The 18,408-nt window shown below is 53.2% G+C and overlaps 1 protein-coding gene across 1 annotated transcript; it reads left to right on the forward strand.

Annotated features, from left to right (window-relative positions):
- Positions 1-5,447: 5,447 nt before the first annotated feature.
- On the forward strand, positions 5,448-17,222 carry LOC135324030 (olfactory receptor 14A16-like; the record flags this gene model as incomplete). The annotated part of the gene is made up of 3 exons (XM_064499464.1): positions 5,448-5,909; positions 6,885-7,015; positions 17,114-17,222. Coding segments are annotated over 3 exons (702 nt in total), but the record flags the coding sequence as incomplete, so codon positions are not given.
- Between the last annotated feature and the right edge of the window lie 1,186 nt (positions 17,223-18,408).

The raw sequence follows: 18,408 nt of genomic DNA on the forward strand, positions 1-18,408 counted from the left end.
CTACGAGTGACATTCTTGTTACCTGAAGTGCAGTCTGAACCTCTCCAGATGCAGTTTGTGGCTCTTCTCATGCTGCTTCCCACTACCAAGAAAAGCTCCAGCATCCCTGAACCCACCCTGTCACAGGCAGTCACAGGTGACTACTCTACTGTCCTTATCCTCCACTTCAGCAGGTTAAAGCAGCCCAGGTCCCTCAGCCTCTCCATACAGGCCATGTGTGCTTCAGGCTCCCAACCCCATCTTGACAGACCTCCTCTGAAGCCCCTCCAGTTGTTTCCCATTCCTCCAGCACTCGGCAGCCCACACTGCGACACACTGTTCCAGACGTGGCCACGGCAGTGCTGAGTCGAGGGGGATAAGAAGTGCCCTTGCCTGAGTGGCCATGCTCTTCCTAATGCAGTCCTGTATGCAGCTGGCCTCATTTGTGGTGAGCACGCACCCCTGGCTCATATGGCATTGCTTATAACGTCCGTGCCCTTCTCCTAGGAGTCACTCCTCTGCTGGTCAGGTCTCTGCCTGTCCTGGTGCACGTGTTGTTCTGCCCCACTGATGAGCCTTTCAAACAGGACAGAATGTGGGGTATACCCCTGCATACTCCACTTTTACCTGGCTTCCTTTTTCTGCTCATTGCAACCTCCCATGATCTCCACAACCTTTCATCAATTATAAAGAACAGCCTTGCTGTCATAGCAGCCAACTCTCTCCATGTCCGTGGATGCCAGCCATCCAGTCCCAGAGACTTGTATGCATTGAGTTCTAGAGACTTAGGCATTGCGGGTTGGTTTTCTCCTCAGGACTCCTGACTCAAGGCCCAACAGCTCAGGAGACCTTGTTGGGGAAGGCTGAAGCCAGGAAGGACTTCCTCAGACCTATCTACATTTGCTTTTGCTAGAATCCCTGCCCCTTTCAGCAGTGAGCCCACATTTCCTTGTTTATTCTTTTCCTGTCACTGAAGCAGTAGCAGCTCTTCTTCCTGTCCTTCACATCCCCTGCAAGTGTCTCTATCCCAGGGGAGCGTTGGCTTCCTTAACACCATCCCTACTTTGCTGGACAATATTTCTAAACTCCTCCTTTGCAGCCTCTGCCTTCTTCCCCTTTCCACAGGCTGCTTTATTGCCCTGGAGCTCAGGTGTGAGCTCCCTGCTTAGCCAAGCTGGGGTCCAGAGATGTCTACTGATTTTACAAACTGTTCATACGGAGCATTCTCGTGCCTGATGGGTGCTTAATGACCCGCCGGCTTTCCTGAACTCCTCTGCCCTGCAGAGTTGCCTCCCTTGGTCCATCCCATGGAAGAGCTCCATACATCCAAGATGCCTCTTCACACATAGGGCATCTCCCTCCTGATGTTCCCTGGTGGACTCTCGTGAAGAACTTGCACCCTGCCATTGAAGGACTCCATCATGGGAGTGATCCCACCACATCTCATGTATTCCAGCCATGTGGCAGTCCTGTGACAGCTTGTGCATCTCCATTTGTTCCTGCCTGCACCCCAGGTTGCATATGCTTGCATACATTTTGGCCCTGGGCCTGGGCCTGCACAGCCTGTGATTCAGCCACCCTAAGGTCATCATTAGCCTAGTGCCTATTCATATCTTCTGGCAGGGTGGGAAGATGTTCAGGAGGAGGACAGCTAGAAGGATTTGAGAGGGCAGAGACACTGGTGTGATATGCCTCCCTTTTATGCAGCACACATGGATGTAGATTGGATGGACTTTCCCTAAAGGCAGTGTTGGGATTCATTTGTTTGGGCACATGTAGGAAACCCAAGATGTCCTGGGGCACTTGCCCAGCACACATTCTAAGGGGGCATACTATTCCTCTAGGTCCCCTACTGTATCTGCTAGAGACATGTGGTTGTGCTGGACACCCCAGGCATCTGAAATGGCCCTGCAGGCCTATTTCTATGTCATTAAATCAAGTGTCTGCACTGAACGACAATAGCTGCTTGGAACATTGGAATCTGCTTGTGTCTCTGCTTCATAGTGAGTGGGGCTCTAGTTGTAGTAGGCATCTGGGGTCATTTGGGATGGCCAAGGAAATTCCCCACCTGGCCCCCACCTGATGTTCTAGGAGGATGCAGGTCTCCCAGTTGTTCCATCAGAGCAAGCAGACACTGGCACATGCCTGGGACCACCTCTGTCTCTTAAGCTGTCACAAGGTGTTTGTGTGTGAGCAACTGACTCTCATCCTCCATCTCCAGTGATTATAACGGGAGCTTAGACAAGGAGCTCCCATGCAGACCTCTATGTTGTGCTCACTTCAGCTTGGTAAGGGGAATCCCACCTCCTGTGTCTGTGGAGTTCACAGGAGGGAGCTGAATCCCACTCCAGCCCAGGGGCTTCTAAACCAGCATGAGAAGTCCAGATTGACTCATAGGAATGAAAATCTGAACCATATGTCCATGAGCTCCCTTCTTGTCCCCGTCTAAGTGTCTTGCCTAGAGAAGAGATGGAATTGGGGTTTCCAGAATGGGACATTTCCATCTCTCATAGATAGCCACCCTCTGATGAAATAAATTGCAAGGTTGGAATCAGTCTCTCTCCACTCTTTAGAGAAGGGCAATAGGTGATTATTTTAATCTACTTCAGGGAACATTTCCCAGGAGGAGGGAGCATAAGGGACAGAGAAAGTCATGCCTTCAGCTGGGCCTCTGCTCCTGAGTGGGGCCAGGCTCCTGGGATGGAGGGAGCTCATGGCAACCTGGCAGCACTGCCCAGACACAGCTGTGTGCAGGAGCAGCTCCTCTGCCAAGAGCAGCAGGGCTGCGGGCACTGCCTGCTGCTGCTGACATGAGATGAGAGAAGGCAGAGAGAAGTGCAAGGCAGTGTGGAGTGGGAGGACAGAGGAGAGCTCCTTGTGGGAGGAATCTTCACAGCCCTTTACACGGTAAGCCTCTGTCTGCAGGGCAATGGTACTGAGGTTCCTGGAAAGGTCTTCCGAACCCAGTCCATCCTATAACTGATAGATTGAGTCATGAATTCAGTGACCTCTGGCAGGACAGGTTCATTCTCCTGTCGAGAAGTTGATGCATGGGTCAGGGGTGCCAGCAGCACAAGCTCATGCACAGGTCATGTCCAAAGAGTCTTTTCAGAGGAAGGTCAAAAAAAAGGCTAATTGAAAGGGAAGGAGTTTTCCTTCTAGTAAAAGCTCATTAGTACTATGAAAACTAGAAAAAATACATTCTAATTTTGGCAGGGAGAAAAAAGGAAAGAACCTTCTGGTTTGGCAAGGAACATGGACTCCCAAACCTTCACTCTCAGACATCAATAGGTCGGTGAGAAACTTCAGCAAACCTCTTCAACCCCACCTCAGCCTACAGCACCGGCAGCACCTTTATTGCCTTGAAAGAGTTTTTCCGACCTGCTCCTTAGGACCTGTGGGAACAGAGATACCTGTGCCCAGTGCCCTGTCCTGGGCAGTTTCTGTAGGGCAGAACTGAGCACATGGAGGGTGGGATGGGGTCTGGGAGCACTGACTGGGAAAGGATGCTGGGACAGAGAAAGAGCTGCCAGCAGGGACAGTGCCAGGCAGCAGAGATGGTCAGGGAATGAGAGGGAACTGCCAACAGAATTGTCATGGGAGAATGGATTTGAGCAAGTCTTGGTCAGTTCCTCCAATGCAGACAGCTTCTTCTGAGCAAGCCTCCCATGTCTCCTCTCCCACGCAGCAGAGCCTCTGCCCTGACAGCCATGGGGTGCAGGGCATCAGCCCCCTCCTCTGCAACCAGACCTGCAGCAGAGGAGAGGGGCCTCTCTCCTGCCATAGGCCTGTTTACTGCTGCCCGACAAAGGGGCTGAGAGAGACTGTCCTGCAATGTCACTGTCTGTGAGGTGGCATGCCCGGCTAGGTAAGGTGGAGGCTTTCCTGAGTGCCCCTCTGTCTCTCTCTCCTTGCCTCCCTTGGCAGCAGGATCGTGGTGTTGCTCCTTGTTTCCCCTCCTCTCCCTGCTGCTCCTGTTCTTGTCTCAGACTCCCTAGGGTTGGGGGGGTTTCAGCTGCAGTTGAGACACCCCCCTGTGAGTTGTGCAAGAGAGGGGTCTGCATGGGAGTGAGGTGTCCGCAGCCCCCTTCTAGCCTGTGCAGCTCCAGGAAATGCAGTCTGTGGGGTTGGGAATTGAGCTGATCCTCCCTTAAGGAGAGCCCATCTTCAGTCCTAACGTCCTTTGACCATTTCCCTGTCATGTCCTGCCAGACTTTGAGCTGCCCTCCAGAAGGGCACCGCTGTTTCATAGCATCTCTGTGATGTCCGAGAGACCCATGAAGAATCTACAGAGATGCTGAGAGTATGGAGATGGTGTTGGGAAACTATACAGGCAGCTGAAAAGAGCCCTCTGTGTATCCTTGGCTAGAAGGGGAGTGTGGAGACCTCCTTCTGGTGCCCTGAGAAAGAGAGAGACAGTTGGACATCTGTGGTTTTGAAACTGGACTCATCTGCTCTTAGCAGTGGCTGGTTTCTTTTTTAGGCAATGTATGAGAGTGATTATCCTCCAGCTCAAAGCGGTATGAGCACAGGACAGGTGGGAACAAGGCTAATAGACAGACAAGCTGTCCTCACTCTGTACCAAGTGGCAGTGAATCTTTCTGTTTTTAAAGACTCACAGCAGAAATGCTGAGAATTTCTGCCTTTGAGGAACACTCCCCAGGGGGGACAGCGACATCTCAGAGAAAATAAACATTATTAAAACTTCCCTAAAACTGTTCCTCAGCTGTCATTCTTTAGAGCAGGTAGTGAAAACACTGAAAAGCCATTCCACATGACAAATAGATTTTATTTGACAGAAGTTATGAGTGTCAGAGCTGTGGACCCCTGTTCCCATGTTCCCACTACTGTACAGAAGGACTGACTCCTCTGCAGCCCATGGGCAGAGGCTACTGCTTCTCACAGCACACTCAGCCAGCATGAACCAGAGCTCAAGCAAGGTACCTGCCCAGTGATCCTCCCCAAAAAAGAGAGAGGCAATCTGGTGTTTTCAAAGAGAAATGTTACTTTTTTTTCCTTGCAAGGTCTCTCCTAACTTGTCAATGTCTTTTCCTCCTTAGACAGTCCCCAAAGCTCAGTGGGACCAAATGTCCAACAGCAGCTCCTTCAATGAGTTCCTCCTCCTGGCATTTGCAGACACATGGGAGCTGCAGCTCTTGCACTTCTCGCTCTTCCTGGGCATCTACCTGGCTGCCCTCCTGGGCAACGGCCTCATCATCACAGCCGTAGCCTGCGACCACCACCTCCACACCCCCATGTACTTCTTCCTCCTCAACCTCTCCCTCCTCGACCTTGGCGCCATCTCCACCACTGTCCCCAAATCCATGGCCAATTCCCTGTGGGACATCAGGGCCATTTCCTACGCAGGATGTGCTGCCCAGGTCTTTTTCCTGTTTTTCTTAATTTCAGCAGAGTTTTCTCTCCTCACTGTCATGGCCTATGACCGCTACATTGCCATCTGCAGACCCCTGCACTACGGGACCCTCATGGGCAGCAGAGCTTGTGTCAAAATGGCAGGAGGAGCCTGGGCCAGTGGTTTTCTCTATGCTCTCCTGCACATGGCTAACACATTTTCCATACCACTCTGCCAAGGCAACACCGTGGACCAGTTCTTCTGTGAAATCCCCCAGATCCTCAAGCTCTCCTGCTCAGAATCCTACCTCAGGGAACTTGGGGTTCTTGTGGTTAGTGGCTGTTTAGTCTTTGGGTGTTTCATTTTCATTGTGGTGTCCTACGTGCAGATCTTCACTGCTGTGCTGAGGATCCCCTCTGAGCAGGGCCGGCACAAAGCCTTTTCCATGTGCCTCCCGCACCTGGCCGTGGTCTCCCTGTTTGTCAGCACTGCAATGTTTGCCTACCTGAAGCCCCCCTCCCTCTCCTCCCCATCTCTGGATCTGATGGTGGCTGTTCTGTATGCGGTGGTGCCTCCAGCAGTGAACCCCCTCATCTACAGCATGAGGAACAAGGAGCTCAAGGATGCATTGAGGAAAATGATTCAGCTGGTACAATGTCAGCACCAATAGCCATCCCATGTGCATCATCTCATCATTCCCAGGGTATTTTTGGTCAAGGCTATGAATTCTTCATTTCTTTTTGTCTTACTTTTCTATATTATATTCATTTTGAAAGGAAAACAGTTGGGGTCTTCCTGCTTCTCCTCAGGAATCCCTCTCCCAAGTCTGACCCAGAGACCATACTGAAGCAGGAAGCCAGGCTTCCCCCTTCATCAGCAGAGACTGGGGAACCTCAGCACCCACTAGTCTGAGCTCCCTCTGATGCGCCCTGTGCAATGAGAGTTTCCCTTTGCAGTGTCTCTTTCAGCACTGACACCAAGGGAGCTCAGGGGCACAGAGTCAGGCTCGGACGAGTACAGGCAGGGGGAGACCGTGGGTCCCGTGTCCATTAGGAGAGCTCAGCTCCCCTGGGCACCATCAGCGTGTGATGGCACACTCCTCTCCTGCCAGGGTGACAGCCAGGTGTCACCATGGGCTGGTCCCTTCCCTTTACAGAGCTCCAACACTCAGAGCAGGAGTGAAGGGGAGGAGAGTCAGGCAGCAGCTTGTGGGGACAGACCTTCTGCTCCTCAGTACCTTCCCCCTCTGCCACAGCAGGCATTGCCTCACTGCAGCCTTTGTGTGGGGGCTGCAGCTTTCCTGGAGGTACATCGGTGCAGCAGCAGGACTTTCTCTTTTCAAGGTTTCTTCTCCTCATTTCCACACTGTCCTGCTCTCGTGTGTATATGACCCAGGAGTTCTCATAACCTGGTGGTGGTAGGGCTGTGTCCCTATGTGCATGTGTGCTGTGAGTACAGACAGGAGCAGGCAATGGGCACCCTTATGCCAGACCTGGCCTCCAGAACAACATTTCTGTAATAAAAGGGGATCTCCCCTGTGATATGCCTGAAGTCTGTCCTTTCTTCAGAAGATGGAGTCAAAAATATACCCAAGGGATTGCTCCAGGAGATCCCCAAGAGAGCTCAGGGGATCTCCAGGGACAGTGTGTGCATGGGGATGGGCAGTGAGTGGAGCCTCACAAAGTGAGGGATGATCCACAGTGGAGTAACCAGAAGGTAGAGCACTAAATCCAGGGATGCATGGGGAAACGAGGGCTCTGCAATCCATGGAGAACCAGTGGGGACCCAGGAGTCCCAGGGAAGGGGCCCTGGAGAGTGATTCCTGCACCCTCAGTGAAACACCACAGGCTGGAGCTGGTGCCCACTGTGGCGGACAGATGAATGAATTTTTTGCCTTAAACATTTCTTGGTGCATGGGGTGCAGGCAGGCCACAACGCCAAACAAGCCATCTGTCCCTGGCGGAAACAGGACTGGGCTGCTGCCACCCCCGAGATGGTCTCCCTGCGACCACCCAGGACACACCGAGCCTGCACTGAATGAGACCACGATCGGGCAGAGACTTTGGGACCTGGACTGTAAATTATTGTCCATTTTTAGCACAACTTCCATAAAATGTGCTTGGCATGAGTGGCTAAATTTGCTGAAGCCTTAGGCCGCACTCCCTAGTACAGTGAGAAAGGTCCCCAGAGCTGGTGCAGGTGGGAATGATAAGGGAGTTACCAGCAATTTGCATTCCTGTGCACTGCTGAAAGAGTGCTAATTGCTGAAGTTATCACCTTCTTTGTCAAACCTTGAGAGCTAATGGCTGGACCCAAGAATGGAGACACACCTGTCAGCAGAAACGGCAAGAGTAAACGGCCTACCTAGGGACAGTGATGAGACCCAATAAGGAGCAGGAGACCCCAGACCCAAATATTACTATTGGTCTGAACTACCACGTGAGGGGTGGGAAAACTTAATTTGAAAAAGCTATAATTGCCGAGGGATTTCTTTGTTTCGTCTCTCTCATCCCTTGTCCCTCATTGGAGGCACCCAGCTTGAGCTGTAATTCGAATGGAGTCAGCGGAACATCATCGGCCTCGAAGCGGTGGTAGCTAGCTTCCTCTCTCCTTTTCCAACTTTTCTCTATCTTTTCCCCTTACCCTTGTTCCCTTTTTCCCTTCGCTTCCCCTTCGCCTTCCCCCTCACACACCTTTTCTCCCCACTTCGTGAAAAATAAAGGTAAAAGGTTGTACGATATTTGGCCAGTTTTAGCGTCTTAATCTCGTCCTTGGGATCGTAACGAAACCCTCCCGATACTGGATCGGGACACCCACCCAAACACATCTCCTGCCATTGCAAATGTCCTGGGGTCACTCTGAGCACTGTCCATGAGCACAGACAGGTGCCAGCAATATCACTGGTCCCTGCCCAGCTGGGTCTGCTTCCCATCCCGACCAGCACAGCCAGTGTGGAATAACAACGTAGCCTCACAGGCTGATCACTCTCCAGAGCAGCACCACCAGCCTGGGGCCTTGCAGGGAGCACAGGGCAGGGGTGCAGGAACGGCCAGGCCAGCACAGACACACTGACGTGGGGAAAGGCTCTCTGGGGAGCAGGGATGTCCCAGGAGAAAAGCAGGGCAGCATTCAGAGAGAGGAAATGAGAAAGAGAAACAAGTTTCTCTGGTCACCAACCTGTAGCAGGCTGCTGTGTCCCCGGGGCAGAAGGAGTTGCTGGAGGGGCTGCAGGCAGACAGGGAGGGGGATCTGCTGGGCAGAAGAGCAGGGGAGACAGAGAGTGACCAGCCTCACTGCAAGGCCTCGCCCCCTGTGCCAGGGAGCCCCTCCCTTTGTCCTTGGGCCTTGCCTGAGTAATGCCGTGGACATGGCTGTGCCTGGCCCTGCACCTCTTGGATCCTGACCTGACCCTGTCCCCATCCTGCTGACCTGACTCCTCATCTTTACCTTGGACCTGCCTCCACACTACAGTCATAAAAGTCCTGGCAAGGGAAGCTGGGACTGAGCAGACCCCAGAGAAGGCTGTAGGTACAGAAGGTGAGGGTATATGCCCCAGCAGCAACCCTTGCCTGACAGCCAAATTGAAGGTGCAAGGAGTGCTTTGGGTTTGGACCCCCTACCCAGGTAACACTGCACAGAAAGTTTTAGCTGGATGAAAAAGTGAGTGCAGGCACTTGGGTCTGATTTTATGATGCATAGTTAGGAGAGCAGGCATTTCTGTGTCAGAGCTGGAGTGTTGATGCACCATTTGTGACAGGATTCCTGCTATAAAGCGCATGTTGTCAGGAGCAGCAAGAGCAGGGCTGCTCCAGGTGGAAAGCAGAGCCAGGAGCTGAGGGTGGTGGGAGGCAGGGCAGTGCCCCACTGACGGGGGATGCCGTTCCCCAGTGCCGGGAAAAAAAAGAACAGAGCAGATTTGGGGATAGTAACCAGGGTCCGGCACAGTCCAGAGATCACCAGGCAAGACTGTAGGGCTCCAACCAGCCCTGCTTTGTGCAGCAGGTTGGACTGGAGACGTCCAGAGGTCCCTTCCCACCAAAACTACTCTGAGACTCCATGAACTCTTGCCCCTCAACCTCTGCTCTGGCATGGCTGGCAGGGGGATGAGAGCACCTAGGGCAGAGCAGAATGAGCCTGACTGGGAGAGCATTGGGGAAAGATCCGAAGGTGCCTGGCTCAGCCCCGGGCTTTGGAAAACTCCCTCATGCATCGGGAGAGGCTCTACCTGCCGCTTCCACCCTGCCCGGTGCTCCCCTCCCCTCAGCCAAAGCAGAGTCCAGCATCGCCTGGGGACTCTCTTCCCCATGGGGAGAAGAGGAAGGGCCTTCACCAGCCCCACATCGCCTTTTCCAAAGGCAGCCTTTGCAGCTGCATGTGCCTGGCTCTGCCTGCCCACTTGCCTTCACCACAGTCCCAGTGCTCCTGCCTTCGACCTGGCATCCGCTCCGAACCTGGAGCCTGGCCACCCACAAAGGCATCGCCTGTCGAGTGTCCCAGCCATGCAGCTGAGGGCAGGGGTCTTTGCCCCAGTTTCCTCCCCATGCTCTGGGCACCATTCACGCATGGGAGCTGCCTGCTGGCATTTTGCCTCTCCCAGGCCCTTTCCAGCACAGCCCCTCCCCAGCTCTCCCCACCTCCCCTGCCCTCTCCCCAGCAGAGCAGCCCAGGCTGGGGTGGCCCCACAGCAGTGCCTGTGGCAGGGGGCTGCAGAGCTCTGGGCACTCACCCCACAGCCCCAGCCCCTCTGCAGGCCACAGCAGCTGCTGGGGGGCAGAGAGGGGTGTCAGCCTCCCCATCAGCCCCACACCCGGGGGCCAGCAATGGCACAAGGAAAGGGAGGCCAGGCACTCCACGTCTCCACTGCTCTCATGACCAGAGATCCTTCACCCTGGCTGCCTGCAGCCCCTCTGGGCAGCCCCTCTCCCCAGCACAGCACTCACTGCCCACTCCAGGCACACTCTGGCCCTGGAGATCCCCTGTGCTCCCTGGGTGGCTCCAGATCCCCTTCCAGAAGGATGGGCCTCTATCGCCAGCCCTGTAAGATGTGGGACAGTCCCCGGCAGAGACCTCTTGACCACTCACCCTCTCCAGGGGCACTGGGCACCCACAGCTGACAGCTCCATCCAGCCCTCATGCCCTAACACACCATTCTACGAGCTGATACCCCGTAGCCTGTGCAAAACCCAGGCATGGCAACAGGGCCTTTTTGGGTGCAGTTCCCTGAGCACATTCTTGGCTCCAGATGGGAAAAAGCGCCCAACCTTCAGTCACTGTATTGAGCAAATCCTCTTTTATTACAGAGAAGCAAATTGGGAGGCCAGCTCTGGCACAGTGAGGACAGATTCACAGAAGGCCTCTCAGTAAGACAGATGGGGTTTGTGTCTCTGGAGAACTGGGATGCATTTAAACATTGGTGCACAAACATGAGTATCACAGAACACTCAAAACCAAAGACCTGCCTGAGATAAATTGGAAATGATTTGTGAAGGGAGATGGGCAGCTTACTGCTGCTGAACTAGTACCAGCTGAATCAGTTTCCTCAGTGCCTCCTTGAGCTCCTTGTTCCTCATGCTGTAGATGAGGGGGTTCACTGCTGGAGGCACCACCGCGTACAGAACAGACACCACCAGATCCAGAGATGGGGAGGAGAGGGAGGGGGGCTTCAGGTAGGCAAACATGAGAGTGCTGAGAAACAGGGAGACCACGGCCAGGTGCAGGAGGCACATGGAAAAGGCTTTGTGCCGGCCCTGCTCAGAGGGGATCCTCAGCACAGCAGTGAAGATCTGCACGTAGGACAGCACAGTGAAAATGAAACACACAAAGGCTAAACAGCCACTAACCACAAGGAGCCCAGCTTCCCTGAGGTAGGAGTCTGAGCAGGAGAGCTTGAGGATCTGGGAGATTTCACAGAAGAACTGGCCCAGGGCATTGCCTTTGCAGAGTGGTATTGAAAATGTGTTAGCAGTGTGCAGCACAGCATAGAGAAAAACAGTGCTCCAGGCAGCTGCTGCCATTTTGACCCAGGCTCTGCTGCCCATGATGGTCCCGTAGTGCAGAGGTCTGCAGATGGCCACAAAGCGGTCATAGGCCATGACTGTGAGAAGAGTATACTCTGCTGATATAAAGAAGACAAAGAAAAAGACCTGGGCAGCACATCCTGAGTAGGAAATGGCCCTGGTGTTCCACAGGGAATTGGCCATGGATTTGGGGACAGTGGTGGAGATAGAGCCAAGGTCGAGGAAGGAGAGGTTGAGGAGGAAGAAGTACATGGGGGTGTGCAGGCGGTGGTCGCAGGCGACAGCTGTGATGATGAGGCCGTTGCCCAGGAGGGCAGCCAGGTAGACGCCCAGGAAGAGCGAGAAGTGCAAGAGCTGCAGCTCCCGTGTGTCTGCAAATGCCAGGAGGTGGAACTCGCTGAAGGCGCTGCTGTTGGACATTTGGTCCCACTGGGCTCTGGGGATTGTCTAAGGAGGAAAAGACATTGACAAGTTAGGGGAGACTTTCCAAGGAAAAGGAAAAAATTCTCATTGAAAACACCAGGTTGTCTCCCTCTTTTTTGGGGAGGGTCACTGGGCAGGTACCTTGCTTGAGCTCTGGTTTGTGCTGCCTGAACGTGCTGTGAGGAGCAGAAGCCTCTGCCCATGAGCTGCGGAGGAGTCAGTCCTGCGGTACAGTAGTGGGAATATGGGAATGCAGGTAAACAGCTCTGACTCTCATAACTTCTGTCAAATAAAATCTATTCATCATGTGGAATGGCTTTTCAGTGTCTTCACTACCTGCTCTAAAGAATGAGGGTTGAGAAACAGAGTTTTAGGGATTTTTTAATAATGTTTATTTTCTTTTAGATGCTCCTATCACCCCTGGGGAGTGTTCCTCAAAGGTAGAAATTCTCAGCATTTCTACTATGAGTCTTTAAACACAAAAACATTCACTGCCACTTGGTGCAGAGTGAAGACAGCTTGTCTGTCAGTTAGTCTTGTTCCCAGCTGTCCTGTGCTCACACCTCTTTGAGCTGGGGCATGAGCCACACTCACACGTTGCCCTGAAAAGAAACCAGCCCCTGCTGAGAGCAGACGAGTCCACTTTCAAAGTGCAGATCTCCAACCTTCTCTCCCTCTCTCAGAGCACCAGAAGGAGGTCTCCACACTCCCCTTCTAGCCAAGGACACACAGGGCCCTTTTCAGATGCCTGTATATAGCCTCCCACCATGATCTCCATACTCTCAGCATCTCTGCAGCTTCTTCATGGGTCTCTCAGATATCACAGAGATGCTATTAGACAGCTGTGCCTTTCTAGAGGGCAGCTCCCAGCCTGGCAGGACACCACAGGGAAACCATCAAAGGACCATTAGGACTGAGGGTGGTCTCTCCTTAAGGGAGGATCAGCTCATTTCCCGACCCCACAGACTGCATTTCCTGGAACCGCACAGGTTCGAAGGGGGCTGGGGAAACCTCATTTCCATGCAGACTCCTCTGTTGCCCAACTTGCAGTGTCAGTGTCTGAACTGCCCCTGAACCCCCCCAACCCCAGGGAGCCCGAGAGAAGAACAGGAACAGTGTGGACAGCAGGGAAAAAAAAGGAGCAACATCATGATCCTGGTGCTGAAGGAGGCAAGAAGAGAGAGAGACAGAGAGGCACTCAGGAAAGCCTTCACCTTACCCAGCTGGGCATGTCACCTTGCAGATGGTGACATTGCAGGGCAGTCACTCTCAGTCCCTTTGTCAAGAAGCACAAAATGGACCCGTAGCAGGAAAGCTGACCCTCTTCTCTGCCACAGGTCTGCCTGCAGAGGAGGTGGCTCATGCCCTGGACTCCATGGCTGTCAGGGCAGAGGCTCTGCTGGGTGGGAGGGGAGACAGGGGCAGCTTGCTCAGAGGAAGCTGTCTGCCTCACAGGGACTGAACATGACTTGCCCAAATCCATCCTGCCATGACGATTCTGTTAGCACGTCCCGCTCCTTCCTGCCCATCTCTGCTGCCTGGAGCTGTCCCTGCTGGCAGCCTTTTCTCTGTCCCAATATCTTTTCCCTGTTAGTGCTCACAGATGCCATCCCAGCCACTGTGTGCTCAGTTCTGACCTACAGTAACCTCTCGGATCAGGGCACTGTCCAGGGGCATCTCTGTGCATGCACGTCCTAAGGAGCAGCTCACATAAAGTCCTATGAGGCCACAAAGGTGATTCTGATGCTGTCTCTAGGCTAACGTGTGCATGAAGCGGCTTGCTGAGGTTTCTCACAAAACTATTAATGCCTCAGAGTGAAGGATCGGGGCCCCAGTTCATTGATAAAATGCAAAACTCTTCCCTTCATTCTCCCTGCCAAAATTAGGGAACTGAAAGCACCCGAAGGAAAGCACTTTCTCTTTCAAGTAGCCCTTCTCTTGATATTCCTCTTGGAAAGGCTCCTCGGACATGTCCTGTGCATGAGCTAGAGCTATGAGCAGCCCTGATCCACTCAGCACACTATTTGGTGGGAAAATAAACCTGCCCTGCTGGGGGGGGTCGCTCCTCTCACCCAGAGCTTCTCTCCGCAGAGCCGTGGGGAGCTCCCTGGGCAGGCTGAGTGCTGACCCTCACAGGCGGCAGAGTCACTGCTCTGAACTTTTCTGGATTACAGCCCTGCCCAGAGCTGAGGGCACACCCAGGCTTCACCCCCATGCAGCTGTCCCTGGGAGAAGGAAGCAGCATGCCCTGTCCCTCTGGCAGTGTGGCAGGGAATCCTGCTCTGAAGGATCTCCTCCTTCTATGCACAAGAAGAATTGGGAGAGCAATTCTTAAAAAGCCTATCAGTCATGGGAAGGATGGGTTTAGAAGATCCCTCCAGGAACCTCAATAATATTGCTCTACAGCCAGAGACTTACCATGTCAGGGGCTGTGAAGATTTCTCCCACAGTGAGCTCTCCTCTGGCCTCCCACTCCACACTGCCTTGCACTTCTCTCTGCCTCTCTGTCTCATCTCATGTCAGCAGCAGCAGGCAGTGCCCGCAGCCCTGCTGCTCTTGGCAGAGGAGCTGCTCCTGCACACAGCTGTGTCTGGGCAGTGCTGCCAGGTTGCCATGAGCTCCCTCCATCCCAGGAGCCTGGCCCCACTCAGGAGCAGAGGCCCAGCTGAAGACACAAATTTCTCTGTCCCTTGTGCTCCCTCCTCCTGGGAAATGTTCACTGAAGTAGACTAAAATAATCACCTGTTGTCCTTTTCTAAAGAGTGGAGAAAGACAGATTCCAACGTTGCAACTTGTTTCATGAGAGGATGACTATTTATGATAAGTGGAAATGTCCCATTCTGGAAGCCCCTATTCCCATCTCATAACTAGGCAGGACACCTAGACAGGGACAAGAAGGGAGTTCATTGACACATGGTTTGGGTGTTGATTCGGATGATTCAATCTGGACATCACATGCTGGTTTAGAAGCCCCTGGGCTGGGCTGGGATTCAGCTCCCTCCTGTGAACTCCACAGACACAGAGGAGGTGGGATTCCCCTTACCATGCTGAAGCGTGCACAGCAGAGGTGTCTGCATGGGGGCTTCTTGTCTAAGCTCCCACTGGAATCACTGGAGATGGAGGGTGGGAGTCAGTTGCTCACAGGGAAACACCTTGTGACAGTTGAAGAGACAGAGGTGGTCCAAGGCATGTGCCAATGTCTGCTTGTCTGATGGAGCAATGGTGGTGGGCCAGGTGGGGCATTTTCTTGGTCGTCTCCAATGACTCTGAATGCCTACTACAACTAAAGCTCATCTCGCTAGGAAGCTGAGACATATGAAGCTCTCAATGTTAAAAAGAGCTATTGTGGTTCAGTGCAGACACTTGATTTAATGACATAGAAATAGGCCTGCAGGGCTGTATCAGATGCCTGGGGTGTCCAGGACAACCACATGTCTCTAGCACAAACAGCATGGGATCTACAGGAGAGCCATGCTCCTTTGGAGTGGTTGCTGGGCAGTGTCCCTGGGCATCTCAGGTTCCTTTGGGAACACTCCAACACTGCCTTTGGGAAAAGTCCATCCCATCTACACCCAAACATACTGCATAAATGGGAGGCACATCACACCAGCATCTCTGCTTATGTCTCTGCACTCTCAAAGCCTTTTAGCTCTTCTCCTCCTGAACCTCTTCTCACCCCCCAGTAGACTATGAACAGGGACTGTGCTAATGATGACCTCAGGGTGGCTGGATCACAGGATGCCCAGGCCCAGGGACTTCTTCAATTGCACCTTGACCTTCCTGGAGATTGGTTCCAGTCTGTCACAGGCCCCAAGGTGCTGCAGAGTCAGCTCGGGCAGCCAACCCCTCTCCTGCCATTCCTGCACAGCCCAGCTCTGTTTCTCCCTGGCCTTGGGTACTGCAGGGTTTGCTCCTTTCACCATTACATTGCCACCTGCTATCCATGCCAGCATGTCACCACTTGCAAGCAAAGCCTTTGCATACCTGAGGTCCTTGGTAAGTGGTTTCTCTGTGACAAATCTTTGGTCGGTGCCACAGCTGAGGTGCTGAAGCCAACATAGATGCAAATCTGTGCAGCCTGGGGTGAAGGCAGGAGCAAATGCAGATGTACAAGCTGTCACAGGACATAGCTGAAATGTGGGGGGATCACTTGCATGACTGGAGTCCTTCAATGGCAGGATGCAAGTTCTTCAGGAGAGACCACCAGGGAAGATCAGCAGGAGGATGCCCTATGTGTGAAGGGCTAGCTTGGATGTATGGAGCTCTTCCATGGGATGGACCAAGGGAGGCAACTCGGAAGGGTAGAGGAGCTCAGGAAAGCCGGCAGGTCATTAAGGACAGCACCCGTCAAGCACAAGAATGCTCCATATGAACAGTTTGTTAAAACTGGTAGACCTCTCTGGACCCCAGCTTGGCTAGACAGAGCACTCCCACATTAGCTCCCGGGCAATAAGGCAGCCTGTGGAAAGCGGAAGAAGGCAGAGGCTGCAAAGGAGGAGTTAGGAAATATTGTCCAGCAAAGTAGGCATGGTGTTAAGGAAGCCAAAGCTCCCCTGGGACAGGGACACTTGCACGGGATGTGAAGGACAGGAAGAAAAGCTGCTACTGCTTCAGTGACAGTAAAAGAGTAAACAAGGAAATGGGGCTCACTGCTGAATGGGGCAGGGATTCTACTAAAAGTGGATGTAGCTAGGTCTGGGGAAGTCAAGTCCTTCTGGCTTCCACCTTCACCCACAAGGTCTCCTGAGCTGTTGTGCCTCGAGTCAGGAGACCCGAGGAGAAAACCAACCCACAGTGCCCAAGTCTCTAGAACTCAACCCCTACAAGTCTCTGGGACTGGATGGCTGGCATCCATGGACATGGAGAGAGCTGGCTGCTATGACAGCAAGGCTGTTCTTTATAAACATCTTTGAAAGGCTGTGGAGATCAGGGGAGGTGCCAAAGAGCAGAAGAAGGAAAATGTTGTGCCCATCTCCAAAAAAGGCCACAAGGACAAACCAGGGAGCTGCAGGCAATTCAGCCTCACTCTGGTGAGGAGTGTTTCATGGAGCCAGTCCTCTCCAATCCCCTTTCTGGGCACATGAAGAAGGTGCCTGGGAACAGTCAGCATGGATTTACAGAAGGTAAATCACTCCTGACCCACCTGATTGCCTTCTGTGATAAAAGATCTGCACTTGTGCAGGAGAGGAGAGGAGTGGATGTCCAGAAGACACTGAGATGGGCAAAAAGCTGTTTGGATGATCAAGCTCAGAGGGTTTTCATGAATGGTCATGCTTTACTGGGACACCAGGTTAAGGTGGGGTATGCAGGGGTATACCCTGCATCCTGTCCTGTTTGAAAGGCTCATGAATGAGGCAGAACAACAGATGCACCAGGACAGGCAGAGACCTGACGGGCAGAGGAGTGACCCCGAGGACAAGGCCATGGACATTACAAGCAATGCCATATGAGCCAGTGATGCGTGCTCACCACAAATGAAGCCAGCTGCATACAGCACTGCATTAGGAAGAGCATGGCCACCCAGGCAAGGGCAGTTCTTATCCCCCTTGACTCAGCACTGCTGTGGCCACGTCTGGAATAGCATGTCCTAGTGTGGGCTGCCCAGTGCTGGAGGAATGGGGAGCAACTGGAGAGGGTCCAGAGGAGGTCTGCCAAGATGGGGTTGGGGGCCTGAAGCACATGGCCTGTATGGAGAGGCTGAGGGACCTGGGCTGCTTTAGCCTCGTGAAGTGGAGGCTAAGGCCAATAGAGTAGTTGCCTGTGACTGCCTGTTACAGGGTGGTTTCAGAGATGATGGAGCTTTTCTTGGTAGTGGGAAGCAGCATGAGAAGGGGAAAGAGCCACAAACTGGGGGGGCTGTGGAAAGCCTTGCTAAAGTGAAGGTCCACAAAAATCCCCTGCTTTCCCCTTGTGCACAAAGCCATTCATCTCATGGCAGAAGGCAATCAGGTTGGTCAGACATGGTCTCCATTTTGCCTTTTGTCAACCCATGCTGCCTCTTCCAATTCTTCTCCTTCATGCGCTTGGAGATGGTTTCCAGGAGGATTTGCTCCATCACCTTCCCAGGGACTGAGAGGAAGATGACCAAACTCTTATTCCCCAGACCTTCCCTCTTGCCCTTCTGGAAAATAAGCACAATGTCTGCCTTTTCCCAGTCATCAGGAACCTCCCTGATCACCCTGACATTTCATAGGCAATTAGGAGCAGCATTGCAATGACTCCAGCCACCTCTCCCTGCACCCTGGGGTGCTTCCTATCTCGTCCTGTGGACTTGTGTGTGCCCACTGGACAAAAGTCCTCCCCAGCTGCATCTTCCTCTGCCATGAGTGAGGCTTTGCTAATACAGATGCTACCAAGGACTTGGGGGCCAGGGAGGCCTGGCAGTAGACAAGAGTAGTAAAAGACAAGGTAAAAGAGGCAATGAGCTCCTCAGCCTTTCCCCGTCATTGTCACTAGGTCCCCTGCCCCACTGAGCAGGGAGACCACATCTTCCTTGGCTCACTGCCTTCCTTGTGCTGCCAGCGTCCTTACAGAAGCCCTTCTGGTTGTCCTCCCTCTCCCTTCCCAGCTCCAGCTCCAGCTGAGCTGTGGCTTGCCTAACTCCACCCCTTCCACCACAGCAAAGTCTGTGTCTTC

Source organism: Dromaius novaehollandiae, chromosome 30 (genome assembly GCF_036370855.1).
Source record: "Dromaius novaehollandiae isolate bDroNov1 chromosome 30, bDroNov1.hap1, whole genome shotgun sequence".
Classification (NCBI taxonomy): domain Eukaryota; kingdom Metazoa; phylum Chordata; class Aves; order Casuariiformes; family Dromaiidae; genus Dromaius; species Dromaius novaehollandiae.